Consider the following 21,891-nt stretch of genomic DNA (forward strand, 5'->3'; position numbering starts at 1 on the left):
CACATTTTGTGGGTCAGTAGACACTCAGGTTACCCAAATATATGTTCACAAACACTGTAGAAGTGGATTTTTCAGAATATGCCCCCTTTAATTCAGTAGCCTACATTACTGAACAAATGTATATATGTTAATTCACAACAAACAACATGCAGATTCACAAAACACTTTGAGCAAAAAGACTGCAGCACTGCAGATTCAACTATCATTTCTATGGAAACAGCGATTCACAGCTTCTGCTAGCTTGCAGCAGTATGCTATAGCTGTAGCTTACCTTAGCGCGAGTGAAACAGGGCATGACTAAAGTACCTTCAGACAGTCCTCTTCATCCTCTCTATTATTCTCCATCTGTGGCAACATGAGGTCTTCACCAAATTAGCATTGGCCTATTCGTTGCTGGGATTAGCTTCAACTCTTATTTAGTAGGCTAGCCGATAACAAAGGCAAAGAAATTATTCACAGGATTAACTCGAAACTAATAATAACTTTTAGAAAAGGAACTGTAAGTGAAATGTAGCCTACTGTTATGTTTTAATATTCCAGAAATTAAATGAAAAATAGGCTAGAACAAATAGAACCAACCAATCAAACTGCACAAAGTGAAATGGCACAGGTCATCACACTTAAACGTAGACCCTCTCTCAAGATAGTTTACTGTTGATAACCAAATCCTCAAATGGCCTGTATGTTAGCTTATACATTTCAAGGCAAGAAATCAAAAAGGGAGTCATAACACAAGAGATGGCCTCATGGTAGTGAGCGCATGTGCCCAGGCAGACAGCTTTTTAAAAACTCAGCACAGCTGAAGGCTTTAATGTCTCCTAAGGAACAGGCAGAGCTGAGCTCGTAATCAATTACTCCCTGTTTTGATTAAAGTTTTTAAACCTTTAAAAGTCGATTTGTAAAAGTGATAGCTGGAACACAGAAAACAGGAATCCCCAAATAAATGATGTTAGAGGCCATTCAAAGGGAGCAAGTATAAAACCATAATGCAGTTTGAGTGCTTTAATATAGGCCAAGTATTTTTAAAATGAAAAATGTTCTGATCTTTTTCACTTTCAAGGGTTAGATTCCCCTTATATAGCTGATATAGTCAAGCTTGAAGTCACAGGGATGAAAACATGTACAATTTGATGTAATGTAAACTGGTTATTGAAATGTCAGATTATTTTGAAGCCTTCCACTGTGTGTGCTTCAAACAGCCTAGCGCTGACTCAAAACACCTAACTTTGTCTGCAGGGTGGCACTTCATTCCAGACATTCTCAAAAGATCAGAGAGAGGGTCGGAACACATTTCGTCCACTGAAAACCATGAAAATACTGAACTGCTAAATAGGGAGGGACTGGTTTTTAAATCCCAATGGTTCTTGAGTGATTATGTCAGTATAGAGTAATTTGCCCTCTGAGTAGCTTCACCCCCGACAATGGCGTCAGTGTAAGAAACAAAAAAGTTACAGTGGCTTCTCTTTAGCCTTTTTTCCACTACAGAAAGAATCCTTTCTTACTCTCTGCATGGGAACTGTGGATCTAACATGTTTAGTCTTTGAAATGTGACAACCCCGGAATAGAAACAAAGCCATTCTCATGTGTCCTTACACCTGTTACTACGTGTGGCTATTGTGGTATCTTAGACCTTTATTTGTCCATGCTAGGTCTATAAAAATAGTTACTCAGGGTTTAGATAAGCTGAGAGGAAACTGAAGGAGGTATGAGACTATTTTTATCGATTAATCCAATTGTCTTCAGTTTTGGTGGCCTAATTAAAAAGAGAGAATGTGTCTCTCCTTGTAAATCAAAACTGATCCTCAAAGCAGCGCAGAGACTAGGAGGCTATTGTTCAAAGGATTTGGCTCCTTCATAGCATTTCTCCCCCTTGTGTCAAAACTAGTGCTTGAAAATCCTGGACGTTGTCTCCAATATAGTTCACAAAGTGGGTGAATTAGAGATTAGAAATGTAAAAAAAAGCACGGTTTAGTCCCTCAAATAGAAAGGCTTAGGGTTTAATCTAAAGCACTTTAAAACACGTGGGAGCTGAAGTTCATGAATATGAAAATATTAAGTTATTTAGGGACAGAGTGTCACTCAAGGACATTTAAATACAAGAAACTGAGTGTTTGTCTGGATTTCACTGCGCAGACTGAGACGTTAATGCTACAACACCACCCTCTGCTGGATCAATTAAGAACAAATGTTTGATATGTCAAAGCAGCAAACAATTACATCAGACATGTTCATTAATTATATTTTCTCATGTAAGTCTTGGATCATGGTTGATGCACTATACCGTATGAAAAAGACAAGGCAAGACAAAATCAGTACTGCAAAACCATTTCCTGTCATGTCATGCGACATGTCTTTGCTCTGTGCAGCCTGGCAGGTAGAGAAAACTAACAAAGCTGCAACTAATATTTGATTTTGAAAAATTCAGCCACTGCCAGAAATCAGGTGGGGGGGGGGGGGGGGGGGGGGTCAGCTTTGATGGACATAATGGATGTCTTGGGGAATTTAGTTTTTTCAATAAAATGATGTGATCAAGGGGGTGCTGGATGGCCTAGCGGTTATGTACAGAGGCGGTTGTCCTCTTCACAACAGCCTGTCTCTCTTCAGCTGTTGTATCCAATAAAAGCAGAAAGCCCCCCAAAAAATATTACAAAATAAATAAATAAGTGAGAAAGACCACCAATGATTGATATTTATATTAACTCCTTTACATCCTACACCTGCTGAACTGTATGGTATGTAAAAATAAAACAGGAATATGAGACGCACAATTTGCAATAAAGATCCCCCTCCCTCTTAAAGGCTTTATCTGGAGGGGGGGGGTTTGATTGTCAAACAGCCTCCATACTCCTCCCCCATGTTCTGCTCTACTGCAGTGCAGCTCGCCCTGCCAGGCCCCGCAAGGTTACCACCGCTTCAGGGCCTCAAAGTCACCGAGACGCTCGACCAATCAAAGGTTTTCTGTTGTTTTTTTTTCTTCCACACAGGGATTTAAAAAAGGTTCAACTTGGTTATCTTATTAATGAACTGTCAGCTTAATCAGGCATTTTAAAGGAAAAGGTCAGAGATGATGTTCAAGCTTATTGATCTGAATTGAGTCAACCTTAGCTGAGGTAACCAAGATTAATACACGCCCAGACAATAAGATCAATTACACTGATCCCTTTGTTCTAGCTTTCTAAATACGAAATAGTGAATAAGAAGGGAACATTATAACTGCATTTATTTATTAAAGATTTATTTTTCCTGCGTTCTCAGAAGTAATTCACAAAAGTAAGCTTCTAAAAACATCATTAGAAGATATTTAATTCCAAACAATGAATGTGATGATTAAAACACATTGAAGGCAGAAAGCAGGAGATCAGCTTGTTTTTTTTTAGGGAGTCACAACAGGAAATGATTCTATTTCAAGCACTTTCTCCAAACAATTCTGAAACTGTTTAATATATGAACATTTTGTGGTTCCTCATGCGACTACTGGTGCACAACAACCAAACACACAGAAAAGTACTACAAACTGTTAAGCTGCCTCTACACTTCAATATCTTTTCACTGAGACTACATATATTTGACGTAAACAAAACTGAAAAAGTGCTTTAGAGGACCCATGAAATTCAAAATGTGATGCTCAATATTGTTTCTCTTGTTTGGTATGTTTTCTTTAAATTTTCGTCGTGTCATCTAATCAAAATCTGACGTGTCTTTCCTTTGACTAACAGCTACAAAAACATGACTTTTTTATGTACAGATTTTAAAAGCCATCTTATGTGACCTTTGTGAGTAATGTAGGCAGTGTTCACAATGTCATGCAGCATTTAGGGAAATATATAACTCAGCAGAAAATCTATGGAAGCCTGAAGCAGACACGTTAACATACATAGCTCATTGTTTTCTCTAAATCTTTCCTTATTTTTCAGTTTCTCATGAAATGTTTCCCATTAAATTGGGTTAATTTATGTCAAGATAACAAAGCTTGTTTTCTTGTGATAACAGGAGCCCATTATCATGAGAAAAGCAGCTTTGTTATTCCTAGATGATGAGAAAATCAAGCAGAGATCTCGAGAAAAACAGCTGAAACAAACTCGTTAAAGGTTCAGGGTTAGAGGTTCAAGGTTTCTTATTAGTAACAGAAAAGGTCAATTTGTTGTGCAGTCAGGAGATTCAGCATTCTAAAGATCTGAGTTGGGCAGTAAGGGCTCGTGTTTCAGTAGCTTAGCTGTTTTCTTGAGGTTTTATTAGTGCCGTATTTTCCATCGAAGAGCCTTGTCACGGTATGAAATCAAATTTTTAAGGTTGAGACAAAGACGCCAGCTGATATGTGTACGTGTATTTCAGCAGACAATCTACTTTCATATGTTGCTGACATCACAGTCTTATCCTTGATGCTGACTTCCTTACTGCTGGGGAAAGTGCAAACAGACTGAAATATATGAGAGCATGTCCTCTTAAGGCTTCATTGATACATACACAGTCCATTACAGTAGTTCTTCAGTCCTGCAGGTTCTGATGGTGTCTACAAGAACAAGTGGACTTTGTATTCATTGATCTGATCCTCAGTCTGGTTCTGATGGTGTCTACAGGAACAAGTGGACTTTGTATTCATTGATCTGATTCTCAGTCTGGTTCTGATGGTGTCTACAGGAACAAGTGGACTTTGTATTCATGAATCTGATCCTCAGTCTCGTCCGGAGTTCACAGCCTTAGTCGTCCTTTGATTGATGAAGTCAGTTTTCCTGTAGCCACACTGTGGAGGACAGAGATGTTGGTTACTGACTCATCTTAAAGGCAGCATATATATATTTAATTTCTCACATTGCCCAACAGTTGTACTGAATATTTTAAACTACAAGGTGATGAAAAAAACAACCAGTACATTTCAACAATATTCATAATTCATCAATGTTTGAGGTTATTGAATATTTTCCCTTTCACAATGAATCATCTACAATTCTATCAAGTGTAACAGAGTAACACTGTACACCATACAGTCATTCTTCATACTTTCTACCATTTCACTTCAAACTGTTATGTTTGGTATTTTTCCATTTTCTTCATATCATGAAGAGTTTTGTGTAAGAAAGGTAACTAAGACACCTTCAATGAGTCACTTTAGCAGAGTGATCTGTTCTGTGACAGGTGCAATAAGTAAAAAAAAAGGTTTAATCATATTTTCCATTGGGCGCCTCACAAACATTGCATAAGGAGGTGCAAAGAACGAGTAAGTAATAGTAAAATGTGTTTCCAACAGTGTCTCATCAGGAAAAATATGTGAACAACCTCATCAGTTTTTTTATAATTGTGTATTACATGTACAGGAGGTCACCTTCTTGTAGGCCCCATGGAGGTCACTGTGTCTCCACATGGTGTGCAGCAGGACACATGCTGCCTGTCCCGCTCTGGTTGGTCCAAAACTTAGAAATTAAAAGTTACAATTATTTATTTTAAACATACATCCTTTAAAGTAAATAACACAACATTGCTGTGTTAATACCGAGGGTGTAGGGTCACTTCAGAAATGGTATAAATGCATTTTTTTTTTTTTTTAGGCTTTTGTGCCTTCAATGCAGAGATATGACAGTGGATAGAGTCAGAAACCAGGGAGAGAGAGTGGGGAACGACATGCGGAAAGAGGCCACGGGTGGAAGCGAACCCGGGCCTCCCGCTCGAGACGACAGCCTCAATGCATGGGGCGCGCTAACCTAACCATTGCGCCACCAGCGCGCCCTGGTATAAATGCATTTTGTCTGGTGGATTTCTATGAACATATTTTTGATGAAATTGTTAATTTTATGAATTAACTTGCATAATTAATGGATGTTTGAAAGATTAGACGTGCCAACATCCACATGGTAGTCTATGGGGCCCCTAAGGGGACATGTGCACAAAATATAAAAGATTGCGTTTCAGGCACGGAAAACTATCTAGAGAATTTCTGCATCTTGTCTCAAAGGATGAACTTAATGTCTTTTTTCATCTCAAGGAGTTTTATGTACGCATGAAAACATGTCAAACTTTACTCTAAGAAGATGACTGCATTTGTATCTCTTTGTTGGTTTATATTTATAGATCTGTGTCTTAGATTTAATTTTTTATTGGTCAGGAGGACATAACTCTACCATCCCCACTTGATGCTACACTTCTGATTGATCCTTTCTCAAACATGAGGTGCTCAGTTTTCTACTTTTCTGCTACTTGTTCACTATAAACACTAACCCATTGTCCTTGCTGCTGATGTTAATGATCCTTGGGAGGGCTCCCTGATTGACGATGGCTCTCACATGCTGCGGCTCGCTCTGACTCAGGTTCATCAGGATGTGCAACAGGGACGCTGTTAGCTCTGTGGGCAGGTCGGTGCCCGTGTCGTCATGGGGCAGCATGCGCACCACCTCGGGCAACACTTGATTCACTTCAGTACCACAAATACAAAAATATAAAACAAAGATTGTGAAAAAAAACATTCATGGTCTACAATGGCTCCAGGTTTATTTTTTAAACCTGAAAGGATCAGTTACCGATTTCAGGATGCAGCTCCTGGTAGCGTGAGAGGTTTTTTATTAAAGATACGGCCGTCCTCTTCACATCTCTCTCGCCTTCCTCTAAAATCTTATTGACGTGTTGAAGGCCATTTTCCCTCTGAACAACAGTGAAAGTGATGGCTTCAGCTACCTGTCAGGCACAAAAGATGTTTTTATTAGCACTGGAAACACACTATGACAACATTTCTTGACCTTAAAAAAACAAAATAATGTAAGAAAAATTAATAAAATTGAAGTCTATGGAAGTCTGTGTGGTCTCATTGCAGATGTGTACTTCTGTCCCATATTACCGCGCCGCTCCCTGCTGTGATGTTCTGCAGCGCTCCGATGGCCGCCTGCTGTGTTTGGTGACGCACACTGCGGGCGATGAGTGACAGGTACATCCTGATGGTGATGGTGCTCCACAGCCACTCTATGCCACTGGGGTTTGCCTTCTCTTCCAGCAGGGGGCTCTGTCGCTCCAGATGCTGGGAGGTAAACAGGACAAGCGAGGCTGAGTTTGTTTACCACAAGAGTGTTTTAAAAACAACAGGCAGCTAATGTGCATCATCATGTTTTGAAAAAGAATCCACAGGGTCAAAGATTAGAGTCAAGAGGATTTCAGGCAGACATACATTCATTTAATGAGAGGTTTAATATCTAAAAGATGAAATGAGTGATTAAAAGAGCAGGAGTAAAGCTCTTTAATATGACACCATGAGAAAAGTTCTTGTACTGTCCATTTGGATATTTGTCTGGAGGGATTACCTCTGGAATCCTGGCACTGCGGTAAGCGAAGCAGCCGACTGGCTTTGGCTTGGGAGCCAAGTTTTGTCGAGATTCTCCGAGTTCTCTGGTGTACTTCTTAGGAAGCTCCGCCTCCATCTGATAGGACAGGTTGTGCAAAATGCAGACGCAGTTCTCCGTGGACTTTCAGAGCAAGTACATAGAAAAGAAGACAGAGAACAGAAAGCTTCTTAATCACAATACAGAATGTGAAACAGGTGATGAGACTAAAAGAGAATCAGTTATTTCTTGCGATATAATGATTGTGACTTTTTAAATATTAAATGACAAGCAACAGGATTAATGATTTAGTTTGTTTTGGAAACAGCTTTTCATTTTCACCTTGTCGTCCGTCTTATGGTCAGCGATGGCTCCCCGGATGTAGTAGACCAGGGAGTCGATCAGATTCTCACAGTCCCTCATGGCCTTCCTGCCGTCAGGGCCAGCAGAGCTCAGATTTCTGAAAAACAAAACAGTCACAACTATCAGGCCAGGGCGACGGGGGTCCTAAGCCCTACTGGGGGCCCCTCCAACCAGCGTTCATCACTGTTGTGTCTGCTAGTGTCTCCACACTTACTCGACTTCTTCTTTCTTTTCTCTTCATAGATCATTCCTCTTCAGTTTTCATTGTGGACTTTCATTGACAAACTTTGGTTATCACAGCAGAAATGCTTGTGATACTTGGCAGGGCATGGCATTGGCATACTTGGCCACCTTAGGGAGGTTTCCTACACTGTCATTGCAAAGTGTGCACATTTTGAGCCACTCCTGTGGTTTAAAGTTTGGCAGCATTAAGCAGCGCCTCTGTTTCTATCAGATAAGAAGGAATCAGTCCCATTGAAACATAATAGAATTATTTTGATTTATTATTATTTCATGCAGAAACAAAGACAGTAGTTATCACAACCAATTCTTATTATACAGACTTAAAAAATGACCGTCTTTAAAACAGCTGCTGAACAGAAGTTATCAGGTTTTTATCGTGGTTTTGATTTTATTTTACAATGACTTTTCTCTGTCTGTGGCAAACAATGTTTAAGAAAAGGCCAGTTTTTCCAATGTTTTTTATGTATTTGCTCTCTGAAGGTTAGATCATCATTTAATCAGAATGATCAGTTACTGTTTACCACTCCTTGACATGAACACATTTTAAATCACTGTGGGCTCAACTTTTGAACAATTCAAAAACCTGGCTGGATTGATTGTGGAAAAGAGTGATGGGCTCTACAAACTAACATTGAAGAGAAGGACAAAAAATGTGTCTGACTACAGAATCAAGTAAAAACAGTTTGCAGCCTCAAGAAGGAACAGCCAAACAGTTGTTCAGTGCAGAGGGACTGTGAAGCTGGAGTCCTGCTGCAGAGGAATGAAACACAAGACATAAGAAGCTGAGCTGTCTATCTCAAAATCCACAGGAAGTGACTTCAGACAACAAAAAGCTGCACAGCGAACATGAAGCTGCCCTGCATGAGTTCACAAAACGACAGCGTGTGGAAAAAAGTCAATTGGAAAAAGTCTAGAAGTCTGCACTCAAAGAAGAGCTTTGATAAGATGTTTTCAAAGTCAAAACACTAAAGCCTCACTCAGCACCACAAAGACAACAGTTCATGAAAGGTGATATCATCTCTAAGAATTTGTGTACCATCGTAAAATATAAGAGATCAAAGCACAACCACAACAAGAGCAAGCAGGACAGGCAGACGTTGAAAATGCTCTAAGAGGAAATGACGAGGAGCTCTGAGCTTTAGCAGAGACTTGATAAATTACCTCTTCTCTTGAAAAAGAAGAGACCAAACAGGACGAGCTTGTTCAGACACAAAGAGCTTTGAAAACGGGGAGAGAGGAACGGCAGAAATTGGTTGCGGCTGTTACAAAATACAGGAAATATATCAGACTTTAAAAACTCCTTAATCAAGAGCAAGACAAACAGTTTAGTCAGTTAAGTGATGAAGAGCTCAGGTCGGACCAGATGAAGGATTCCCGGGATAAAACTCAGTAGTCTCTAAAACCTGAAACAAGACATCAAAATGTAGTGAAACTCTGCCGTCCATTCAGGAAAACTATTAGAAGCTATTAGAAGTCATCTATCCCCTTCAGGTGCAAAATGAGAGGCTGTGAATCTCAACAACAATCCAGATACACACTGTTTACCTCAACATCCTCAATCTCCTGCTCAGACGCTTAAAGTACTCCTCCAGCATATTATCATCTGACCGTGGAGCCCCCTTAGTGTGACTCCATCAGACAGAGTCTCCCACACTTTGAATATGTTTGTTTGTTTGTTTAGTTTAGTTTGTGTACGGCTCATCTCACTCTGTGTGGAGTTTTTAATTTTCTCCCAGTGTCAGCGCCTGGGTTTCTCCGGGTTTCCTTCCACCATCCGGCGACATTTCATTCAGGTTCATCAGCTACTTTTAACTACCCGTCACCCATGGCGAGGACCGGCCATTGCACTCCGGCAGGGCTGACCTGTGTGGGAATCTGGACTGCAAAGTCTGTGGTAGTGGGAGACTGTGTTTGCACTCTCCCCTGATTTTTTTTTTTTTTTTTTAGAATTTCCCTCAGGATCAATAAAGTATCTGTCTAATAAAATGTATTTTTAAAAAATGGCTACATATATTTCTTTAAATATAATGATTTATTCAGTGATAAAAAATTGAAAATATGAAAAAATGTCCAGACAAAAGTTTGAACCTCGGCCATCATGTCAAAATTGACGAGATGATCAAAGCTTACTAACTGGAAACCTGGGGTGTTATTTTCATCAATGTAGTGAAATAGTTCACTATATCCTTTTAGATTTGTATGAACTACTTCCAGTTAGAAGACAACAACACTGAATGAACTAGACTGAGCAGAGAACTTCTCTGTCATCGTAACATTCAAAACAATTCAAAAAACAACAAGTAGAACTCCACACAACAGGTTCTTCTCAGGACTGTAACTAAATGTAACACATCACTTTTTAATCCAGGGGGCGCTCTAAAGGTTTGAGAACATGAAGGAGAACACGATTGGAGCAGAGAGGACTGAGTGGTTTCCGCTCGGCAGAGCAACAGAGCGCTCCATGAATAATTCACTCTTTTACTCATTGGATCTGCCTGGGGAAGTGTGTGTCTGATATCTCCTCCTTTTGTCAACACAGTCAGAATGTATGTCTAAACTAGTGAGGCAGGGATGTGTTACATAAGACCACCAAAGACACATTGTGATTTTACTCAGTGCCACAATTGACAAGAAATAGAAAAACAGGCCAGTGACCTAAGATTTACTAACCAAACTTAAAGATGAAGCAGTTCTCAAAAATACTTTTTTTTAAAGTAGCCAATAGACATCAGAGGCCATATTCATATAGCCTCCTAATTACTAAGAGTTGCTCCTAGTGAGAAAAGTCTTATAATCATTACATTTTATATAAGACTAGATCCTTGTGAAGATAAAAACATGGTAGCCCTTATGAAAGCTCCTCAGGTGTTAAACTGTGAGGAGGAGTGAGGAGGACTCAAACAGGATGAAGAGTTTCTCCAGCTGAGGAGAAAATGGAAGTCTACAAACACTACATGAAGAATATTATTATTGAATCATAGTCATAGTTTTTTTGTGGGTACAAAGTCAGACATGTTGAATCCCTGTGAATGAGCTTTACTCCTCCATCTTATTCATAAAGGCTCTTTACCTTCAGAGTGTGAAGAGGTTGCTGCACCAGTGGGCATGTGATTTCAAGCTTTATGCTCTTAAAGTACGTCTTGTCATTTATCACACAGATGCTAATTTCATAGTGTAAATAATTATTATGTTTGACTAGATTCTATGATCGGGCCAAATCGACTTCACTGTCCTTCTATACTAATCATGACAAAGAGAGAACTTTTTTTTTAACCCAATTGTTTTTGTTTGGCTCAACCAATCACAGCTTCTGAAATAATGTCCTACCTAGCAACAGGGTCAACCCCGCCTCCTCACTGAGATAACTTCACTAAACTCACTCCTACATCATTCCTTCAGTAAAAATCCTTGCTCGGGTCGTTTTACGCTACATGTAAGTCAGGAGCTATCTGAGAGGATTCTCAGGATGTTTGTGAATACGGGATCAGGTATTTGTTGAAGATAAAAGGTAAATGCAAAGATCACATTAATGGTGGTGGTTTTCATTTTTGATTAAGTGACATTAAGCTAAAAGCATTATGACTGTTTTTGTTCTAACTTTTGAAATGACTCCTTTTGTTTGATATCAGTCGATTATCTGACACCACCAGCAGTATCTGATGACTCCATACAAAAGCCCTCGGAGTATCTTGTTTCAAAGTAAACAAAGAAGCCTACCGCAGACAGCCGGTAGCGTTGTGGAAAACCCCGTGGTCAGCCAGGAGCTCGTCTTTTGGGTTCTCGCCTTCAGAGATGCCGGAACTGGGCACGAGGACGGACTGCGTGAGGATGGATAATGCCTCCCTGGAGAGGCACTCCTTCAAAAGGTCATGAGAGGACAGGTTCCACAGCAGACCTGGGGGTGGGATATAAACATGCTAACAGTGAGATGTTAGGGGTCTCATGTGTCTGCTGTAGTGACTGTGTGTCCACATGATGCAGCAGGTTATCCCAGGTCAAACAACTCGTTTTAAACATATAAAACTAACCTGTAAGTTCTTGTCTGGTCTCAACATCACGACTGCTCTTTAGCGCTCGTAAAATGGTGGCCAGGCCGTTGTTGTCCTTCACCTCCATCTTGTTCTCAGCGCTCTGGTAAACAACATTACGCAGTGCCCCGGCACCGACACACTGTACCTCCTCATCCTCACTGCGGACGAGCTGTAGGAGCTTTCCGATCCCATGGAGATAAAACACCTAGAAAAAGAGTCAATAAGTGATTGTTAAAAGAATAATCTGCAGACAGTGACACAGGAAGAACTTCTGTAAAACTTTGAATTAGAGCTGAAATGTTTCTTTAAATAAATTAATAAACAACATAAAAGGATTGAGGACACTTCCAACAATAAAGTTAATTATAACAGGAAGGATGGTATAAAGACACACAGTGCAGGATGCAACACACATTCAAGTTTCAACTGCACACATTTATAATCTATAAATGTAACAACCTCTGTGTCCTCTTTGTGTCTGTGTACATCTGACACAACTTCACATCAAGGAGAAGTAAATACATCTTCATTCATTCATCAAACCATGGGATGAACTACAACTAGTGTACATGTGTCATTGTCTGCACACTCAGACACTCATCCACGTAACCATAGTAATTTAGAGAGAGCCTTCTGCTGCTGCTTACTATTTAACAATCTGACTGTTATGTCATATTTTAAATATATATAATATAATATATATCGATGTGTTTTTGTATTTGGATGTTTGGCTGCTCGTTGTTTGTGTGAAACTGTTAATCGTGCTGCTGCCTGTCTTGGCCAGGACACTCTTGAAAAATATATTTTTAATCTCAATGAGATTTTCTTTCCTACGACAGAGGATTAGGGCCATGTTAAAAAGAAAATGTTTTTTTTTATTTTGAGATTAAACTCGTAAATTTACAAGAATAAAGTTGTAAATTTACAAGAATAAAGTCGTAAATTTATAAGAATAAAGTTGTAAATTTACAAGAATAAAGTCGTAAATTTACAATTTTATTCTCGTAAATTTACGACTGTATTCTCGTAAATTTACAACTTTAATCTCGTAAATTAATGAGTTCGAGACCAGCCTGCGCGAAAATAGAACTCTTGAAGTCTTTAAAGAATAAAAGAATAAAGTCGTTATTTTAGTCTATATCAGAAGAGCAGCAGCATCCTGTTCTCAAATGACAAACATGGAGCATCTTGTCCTAAAGGTCTCATTAATAAGGAAATAGGCTACTTTCTTGTGTAGTCGGTAAAAACAGTTAGTTCAAGAGAAGTTTTCACTTCAACTTGTAAGAACTTGTTTATCTGTAAAATGATGAACAGGACACAAACTGTCTCTGCACATGAGACACTTCAACAAGGCAGACAGATAACAGACACAAATAGTTGTGCTGGGGCTTTACTTATGCAGTTATGAAACTACACATGCTTTTGGCACATCATCATCTTCACATTGTCATAAAATATCAGCATCCTAAAAAGATAACACAAGAAACTGAAGAATGAACCACACTGACTTGGAGGAAGTTGTCTGCAGAGGAAAAGACTTTAAGAGTTCTACTTTCATCATTTTCGCACAGGTTGGTCTCGAACTTTACGACTTTAATCTCGAAATTTAAAAAAAAAGAAAAAGTTTCAACGTGGCCCTAATCCTCCGTCATACATTCCTGGTTAAAAAAGGTTAAATATATGTTTTATATCACTGTATCACTGGTTTTGGTTATAAAATAATGTCCAAAGTGCAGACCTGGGCAACATCACAGCCAGCAGCAGCTTTTATAACTGAATCATCAAACCCTTCAACACATTTATGTCTTATCTTATCGTGGCTGCTCTCATCATTTTACAGACTGGCCAATGAACACAAACAGCCAAGATAGCTCTCAACTGTCCTTTAAAAAACTGCAAATTGGGTTTGAGGTTAACCCAACCGTAATCCTAAGTAAAGTCAGAATTCCAGATAAATCCGTAAGAATCACATCCCTGAAATTAAAAACCTGAACCTACTATCAAGATTTAAAGATGGAGTTGGACTTTCGACTTTGTCCTACCAGAATTAGCTCTGCTTAATAAAAATGTGCTCTCTAGAAGTTTATCTGATAGTGCTGTAGCTAGATTTAAGGAAGCTATTTCAGCTGCTTTTGATTCAGTACCGTTATTCTGATTCCTGTATAACAAGCCTTACTGGCATTTTTCCGCCGCCCTGGTGGACACTTTGTGTATCGCTTGTGTTTTCTTAAGTTTCATTTTCACCCTCAGTTTAGTTTCATTTACACAAAGAGCAGACTGCAGTGTGCATGCAGCTCAGTTATCTCCTTACGTTTATACCTTGGAGTTGATATGTCCGTAAGTAACATGTCATATATTGTTTGAATGTATTTTTATGAAGAGATATTTCTGTTTATGAAGATTACATTAAGCCTCCAGTTGTGAGTAAACACAGAGATCTGTTTTGCTAACCGCTAAATAGCTAACATTGAAGCATTGTGTCATGTTGTATGTGTACTACACATAGACTGTAAATATTACTGGACGAACCCTGACCCGTCTGTTACATAGGCAGAAAATGAGTCTAATCGAGGGCCGTATCCATATTGGATTTGCAGTCTCAACCTAACTTCGGCTCAACCTAGCAACAGCAGTAAGGCGGGACCGGCGGGACTTAACTCCGCTCATTCAGCTCGACGTTAGCAGTCCACTTGACAGCATAGCTGGCAGCTAGGCTGCTATCATCAACTATTCCTGCTCGTCCTGAGAAAACTCTATAAACAGTAAGTTAACATTTAACTTTTCTACAACACAGTTAAAACGAATTATATTCAACCCAAATATTTAATTAAAGTCTTAAAACTACACTTTTGACACCATTGGCCATCAGATCCTACTATACAGACTAGAACATTTACTTGGAATTACGGGGACTGCTTTAAGTTGGTTTGAATCCTACTTATCAGACCCATCTCAGTTTGTACATGTTAATGATAAGTCCTCTATGCACACCAGAGTTAGCCATGGAGTGCCACAAGGTTCAGTGCTTGGACCAATTCTCTTTACATTAGATATGCTTCCTCTGGGAAATATTATGAGGAAACACTCCATACAGTTTCATTGTTATGCAGATGATACTCAGCTTTATGTATCAATGAAGCCTGATGGCACCAGTCAGTTATGTAAGCTAGAAATGTGCTTTAAGAACGTTAGGACCTGGATGACCAGAAATCTTTTGCTACTTAACTCAGACAAGACTGAAGTTATTGTGCTAGGCCCTAAAAACCTTAGAGAGACTTTGCCTAGTGATGTGACTGTCCTTAATGACATCAGCCTGGAATCTAGCACCACTGTTAGGAATCTAGGGGCCAGATTTACTAAAGGTTTGCGTGTCTTAAAACGTGTGCAAACTTGATATCACCAGCAAAAAAGTGCTATCTGATCTACTAACAGCGCGCTGTGAGGATTGCGTCTTTCAAATGAGCAAAACAACACGCATTGACCATTTAGTACGTTTGCCTTAATGAATATGCAATATGGGGCGTTTCTGCCCTGACGTGCAAAACACTGGGAGGAGAAAATGCAAATTAGTATAGAAGGACAAGTTAAGTTAGTACGCATTGCGATTTACCAAACCTGGCAAAAATTGCGGTGATTGTGACGGTGTCTGTATTTAACACCTTTGAAAGGAATGTGCTAATCCAGGCTGCTGTTATTGTAGTTAGGAGGAGACATAAGCACAACAAAAGAAGGCATGTGTTTGCATGTTTCAAATGACAGAAAAATAAATGGCATGCATTTATTTTTTTATTTGATTCAATATTCTAATCGTTAAGGAAGAGAAACACCATGATTAAACTACAGGCTATTGTTGCCATAGCCTACAGCCAAAGAAAACTGAACATTCACAGCCTCTGAATTCTATAGAATTTCAACATTGACATTTATGTCTTCCTATTTCCCTCTTTTCGCCATCATTATATTTTAAACTGGGGATTTCCTTTTTCTCGGGTCGTGCGTCTCTCCCCCAGCTCGCCCCCTCTGGTGCACTCCTCTCCATAATACGCTCGTCACCTCCCTCTAAAGCCCACTGCTGCTACTCTGTAGGACGCTTTGATTGGGGGACCTCACCACTGTTTGTAACCCCGTCTTCGATACCTTTTTCCAGGGCATTTATGTCCGATCAGACACAGCGCTGGCCAGCTGTCTGGTGCTGAGTGTAGATCGCTCGTGCCACAGAGGACACAGCTCGCACCTCCTGCGCAATGTATTACACTTCATTCTTAAGATTAAGGGAAGAAAAGAGAGGCCCTGTTTAATGCAGAGGTTTTCTTAAAACCAAAATTTTCTTTGTAATATTCAGATTTATCTGCTATAACTCTAAAGTATTGTGCGTTTATTTGCCTCTCCCACTAATACATATTTAACGCTTGCAGTCATCCTGCTTTCTGTCCAAACTCTCCGTGATTTAAACCAGTTGAACACGCAAAGCCTAACTTAAATACTACCGCCTTCACAAGGTTATTTTCTTCGTAGATCACCCGCAAAACTTCTCTCTCTCTCTCAAAGCCAAACCAGCTTAGAGAATTCATGTTTTTGCTTTGAACATGTGGGAAACTGGCTTGCAAACTGTTGTTTTTCTTACATAATTTACAGCCAACACATCCTGAAATAAATGTCATACTATGTACATGAATGCACTTACCATCTTCTTTGCTTCTGCACTCCTGAAACATTGATTCTGTATGTAACCAGCTGCGCAGATTAGGGTTTCCTCGTTTTTCTCCTCCATGAGTTTCATGGCCCTCTCTATTGTCATCTCTGGAAGCTTGTTCTCTGACTTCCTGTGTTAGAAAATAACCATGGAAGACAAAATCCGTTCTGTTTGTGTCTCAAAATTCAGTTATTAGAGAATGTAAGAATGTATTCAACATAATAAAAAAATATATTTTACAGGGTCATGATGTTCTGTGCTTGAATCTGCTGAACGGGAGGCGCCACATCCATCTGTCTTCCCATGTCTACCTCCATGCTGGTGACTGATGGGGGGTAAGAGTTCAGTCTGTGGGGCCTCTGACCACTCCTCCTGACCCGAGCCAGCCAGGAGAAGCCCTCGTCAGGCTGCTTGTCGACCAGCATCATATTCCCACTCTGTCCCTGCACCGATTCTTTTTCCTGTTTAACATTACTTTGGGTGTGACCCCAGGGAGGGCCGTAGTCTCCACTCTGCTGAAACGCTGCGTTTGCAAACACAGGCTGTCTGAGTGACCTCCCGTGGAAGCTCCCAAGAGTAGACGTGGACGCCAGCGGCCGCCTTATACACGGAGCCTCTGAGACGGCGTAGCGCTGAAATGAGTCAGAAGTGTAGTCCCTCAGGATGCCCCCCCTGTGGAACTGTACGGGTCCTGGATGGCTGTACGTGGCATAGCGATGGGTGCTGTAAGTGAGGCGGCTGCGTGGTGTCTCTGGGCTCGGAGGTGGAGACACTTCCACTCTCCTGGGGGGTCTCCACACATGGTTGGTTGAAAGTGCTAATCCATTAACCTTTGAAAATGAAACAATTTAGATTTTAATACATTGTAACCTGTTTAGTTTGATAGAACTGTCACTTTAACTTCCCACTTACCCTGCAAAATCATCCTGATCCATAATGAACAGTCAGTATGGATATACACATATATATATACAGTGGGTACGGAAAGTATTCAGACCCCTTTACATTTTTCACTCTTTGTTTCATTGCAGCCATTTGCTAAAATCAAAAAAGTTCATTTTATTTCTCATTAATGTACACTCAGCACCCCATCTTGACAGAAAAAAAACAGAAATGTAGACACTCATATTTAACTCACATGCTGTCCATTTCTTCTGATCCTCCTTGAGATGGTTCTGCTCCTTCATTGGAGTCCAGTTGTGTTTAATTAAACTGATTGGACTTGATTAGGAAAGGCACACACCTGTCTATATAAGACCTTACAGCTCACAGTGCATGTCAGAGCAAATGAGAATCATGAGGTCGCAGGAACTGCCCAAGGAGCTCAGAGACAGAATTGTGGCAAGGCACAGATCTGGCCAAGGTTACATAAGAATTTCTGCAGCACTCAAGGTTCTTAAGAGCACAGTGGCCTCCATAATCCTTAAATGGAAGAAGTTTGGGACGACCAGAACTCTTCCTAGACCTGGCCGTCCAGCCAAACTGAGCAATCGTGGGAGAAGAGCCTTGGTGAGAGAGGTAAAGAAGAACCCAAAGATCACTGTGGCTGAGCTCCAGAGATGCAGTAGGGAGATGGGAGAAAGTTCCACAAAGTCAACTATCACTGCAGCCCTCCACCAGTCGGGGCTTTATGGCAGAGTGGCCCGACGGAAGCCTCTCCTCAGTGCAAGACATATGAAAGCCTGCATAGAGTTTGCCAAAAAACACATGAAGGATTCCCAGACTATGAGAAAGAAGATTCTCTGGTCTGATGAGACCAAGATTGAACTTTTTGGCTTTAATTCTAAGCGGTATGTGTGGAGAAAACCAGGCACTGCTCATCACCTGCCCAATACAATCCCAACAGTGAAACATGGTGGTGGCAGCATCATGCTATGGGGGTGTTTTTCAGCGGCAGGGACAGGACGACTGGTTGCAATTGAAGGAAAGATGAATGCGGCCAAGTACAGAGATATCCTGGAAGAAAACCTCTTCCAGAGTGCTCAGGACCTCAGACTGGGCCGAAGGTTCACCTTCCAACAAGACAATGACCCTAAGCACACAGCTAAAATAACAAAGGAGTGGCTTCGGAACAACTCTGTGACCATTCTTGACTGGCCCAGCCAGAGCCCTGACCTAAACCCAATTGAGCATCTCTGGAGAGACCTGAAAATGGCTGTCCACCAACGTTCATCATCCAACCTGACAGAACTGGAGAGGATCTGCAAGGAAGAATGGCAGAGGATCCCCAAATCCAGGTGTGAAAAACTTGTTGCATCATTCCCAAGAAGACTCATGGCTGTACTAGCTCAAAAGGGTGCTCCTACTCAATACTGAGCAAAGGGTCTGAATACTTGTGACCATGTGATATTTCAGTTTTTCTTTTTTAATAAATTTGCAAAACTTTCTACATTTCTGTTTTTTTTCTGTCAAGATGGGGTGCTGAGTGTACATTAATGAGAAATAAAATGAACTTTTTTGATTTTAGCAAATGGCTGCAATGAAACAAAGAGTGAAAAATGTAAAGGGGTCTGAATACTTTCCGTACCCACTGTATATACATCTAGTGTCACAAAAGGTCATTATTGAGCCTTTCTTTCTCTCTTTTTAATCCTGAAGGTGTTGTCATGCCAGGTAGATGCATGTAGTGGATTGAGAAAGACCCTATCCCAACTCCCAAATCAAAAAATATATCTAGTTGCTGACCCCCTGGAGAGGAGATGATCAGATATTTACCTGACAGAAACAGAAACTACACTTCATCTTCACCAGAAAGGAGACGAGGCCTTTATGGATATTCAGTTATTTTCAGTTGTATAGTTTATTAAAGTCTGAGTATTCATATTCATTTGTTTTTAGAACTCAACACCCACATATGCAGGGGGGTAGCGTTTTGGTTTAATCTACAGGATGGATATGTTTAAAAAACTTGTTTGGCCTTTATCTGGTTTCCATGGACAAAATGTGTTTTTTGACTAATTTCATTGAGAACATGTTGAAAAAACTCTGGAGCCCCAGAACAGCAGAGTGAACCAAAACACTAAAAGAAAAAAAGAAAATTGAATAACTTAAATAGTAATAATAATAATAAAAAGCTCTATAATTTATAATTTAGCCATGGTCTCATTTTTTTTACTTTAGTAGCAACTAGTTGTTAAAATACATTATTTTTGATGCATTTCTTGTATTTAGCCAGGTTCAGAGTATATCTCATGAACTCATAAAGTTGAATAAAACCTGAAAAAGCAGTGATTCATAAGATTCCGATAGTTTACGATAGTTTCAAACATAATGCAGCAGTAGTTCATTTTATTACATTCAAATGATGGTGTAAAATGTTTAAAGTGCAGCTATGGTTCTCTAATACTGACAGGAACAACATTAAGTCAGAGGAAAACACACCTTAACTTATCGGACATGAAAGTAGAGAACTTTAAAAGCAAAAGAGACCGACATGATCAATGTCTCTGAACTGTTAGAGTGTGTGTGTGTGTGCATGAATGAATGAATAAACAAAGAGAGCGAGGTTAAACTTTCCCTTACCTTCATGTTGGGTAAAGGTCCATCAGGAGCATCAAAGCTCTTTGTTGTGTTTTTCTGTAAACGGACACTTCCTGAAACAAGTTGAAGAGGTTTTGTGTGAGTGTAACATTTCACACTAACAACCTACACACATGACAACTAAGACTGCCTCAGCTTAAAGGCATTTTCCCTCACCCAGCTGCCTGAGCTAAACAGTACAGTACACACTCTGCTGCTGCAGGCGTCTTTTGAAACTAATGCAAAGAATAAAACGAGCGGAATAAAGACAGACTTAAATCATCTGACAGAAAGAAGACATGATGAATCATTTTGTACAAAGAAGACTACTTATATGTGCTAAAAGTGCTTTATAAGTATTTTAGTTGATAATAGAATGAGCTGACCCCAGCATGTTTATTGATGGTGTATAATAAATAAGAGAAAGCAGACCAGTAGGTGAGATATTAAACTCAGGCCTTGTCAGCTGTCACTTCCATCTCCCTGTATGCTGATGAATGAAAGTGCAGAAACCTGTTGGACAGGCAAACTACTATATCACATGCATTCCAGTCACAATAATATACCTGCACTGTCCAAAAGATAGTCAATCAACATCTTGATATCTAATGTCTCTTATAGCAATGGACACCCTCAATGGACTCACAAGATCTTTAACTTAAGGATAGAAGAAAAACATTTCTCTGCTTCATCATTTGCATAATTAGATAAAAACTGGATTCAATCGCGAAGAGTGCCAAATCACACCCTGATTGAAGGTCTCAATAATACCCATAAAACACACCCAGACACAGACAAAGGGTCAAAGCAGGATCAGGACGTCGTTTAAAGAGGAATAAAGTTCAGAAGCACACATGCTTCCTACAATAGTGTTGAAAATAACATTGTTACAATTTAAACACCCAAAGTAATGTAGTTCTTACAAATGGTCCTTGCAGGTTTACAGAAGCTTGTAAAAGGAGTGGCCTGTACACATATCTTGGATCTCTTTGGATAAATTCACCTAAGCCTTCATTCAGCCGTACGTTGAGCATAGTGGTTGTTTAAATGCACCTTACCATTTGACACACTCTTTTTCGCCTTCCGAGCCAAGGTGAGCTGAACCTGCTGCTGGACCCGGAGGCTCCGGTCGTTCGACTTCTCCCAAGTCGACGATGTTGGGGTCGGCTGGGCCGGCAGAGCCAGACTGGTGTCATCCAGCACAAAGGACTCTCTCACAGATAACGCAGATTTAAAAAACACTTCGGTCATTGTGAGCGAATCTGCAAAGAGTCTAGATGGGAGCCTTCATTTAACTAGATAGGTACATTTCCTGGAGCAGTGTTTAGTCCTGCTTTGTTGTCCCACTCAGGTGAATCGACCGACTAACTGACACTGAGAGGGGGCGGGGCTTGAGGCGACGCACCTGAGGTGTCAGGTGACGCAGCATGATGGTTGATCAGTTAACCCTCCAGTTTAATACTATAGAAATAGGTAGCATACATTTAACCTACTCAAGTACTGTACATCAATTTGACTTTTTTTCCTTTTCATATTCTGAGTCTTAAGTTCTTTTTTAGGCGAAATATTCACATTTGTTTAATTTAAAGGCTTAATATGTGATTTTTTGATCCAGCAGATGTCGCCCTTGAGCACCAACATGAAACCAAAACAACTTGCACTGCATTGTTGTGTTAGCATGCTAATGCTAGCGATCTTTAGTATGCTCGTATCTTCACACTGCATGTAAATTTACCTGAAATGA

General features: G+C 40.1%; 1 protein-coding gene and 1 non-coding gene across 2 annotated transcripts; both read right to left on the bottom strand.

The window, feature by feature from the left end:
- Positions 1 to 3,203: 3,203 nt before the first annotated feature.
- pkp2 (plakophilin 2) lies at positions 3,204 to 21,525 on the bottom strand. Its single transcript, XM_020638820.3, has 13 exons — positions 21,206 to 21,525; positions 20,151 to 20,221; positions 16,869 to 17,458; positions 16,620 to 16,758; positions 11,933 to 12,140; positions 11,622 to 11,799; positions 7,641 to 7,758; positions 7,281 to 7,442; positions 6,824 to 7,000; positions 6,510 to 6,663; positions 6,211 to 6,403; positions 5,321 to 5,408; positions 3,204 to 4,741 (listed from the first exon to the last, which is right to left on the bottom strand). Exons 1-13 carry the CDS (start codon positions 21,396 to 21,398, stop codon positions 4,673 to 4,675), a joined length of 2,340 nt encoding a protein of 779 aa, XP_020494476.1. The 5' UTR covers positions 21,399 to 21,525; the 3' UTR covers positions 3,204 to 4,672.
- LOC114920479 (U2 spliceosomal RNA) lies at positions 19,204 to 19,393 on the bottom strand. The gene has a single exon (XR_003808800.1). It is a non-coding gene; the product is annotated as a U2 spliceosomal RNA (small nuclear RNA).
- Positions 21,526 to 21,891: the final 366 nt, after the last annotated feature.

This window comes from Labrus bergylta, chromosome 23 (genome assembly GCF_963930695.1).
Source record: "Labrus bergylta chromosome 23, fLabBer1.1, whole genome shotgun sequence".
NCBI lineage: Eukaryota > Metazoa > Chordata > Actinopteri > Labriformes > Labridae > Labrus > Labrus bergylta.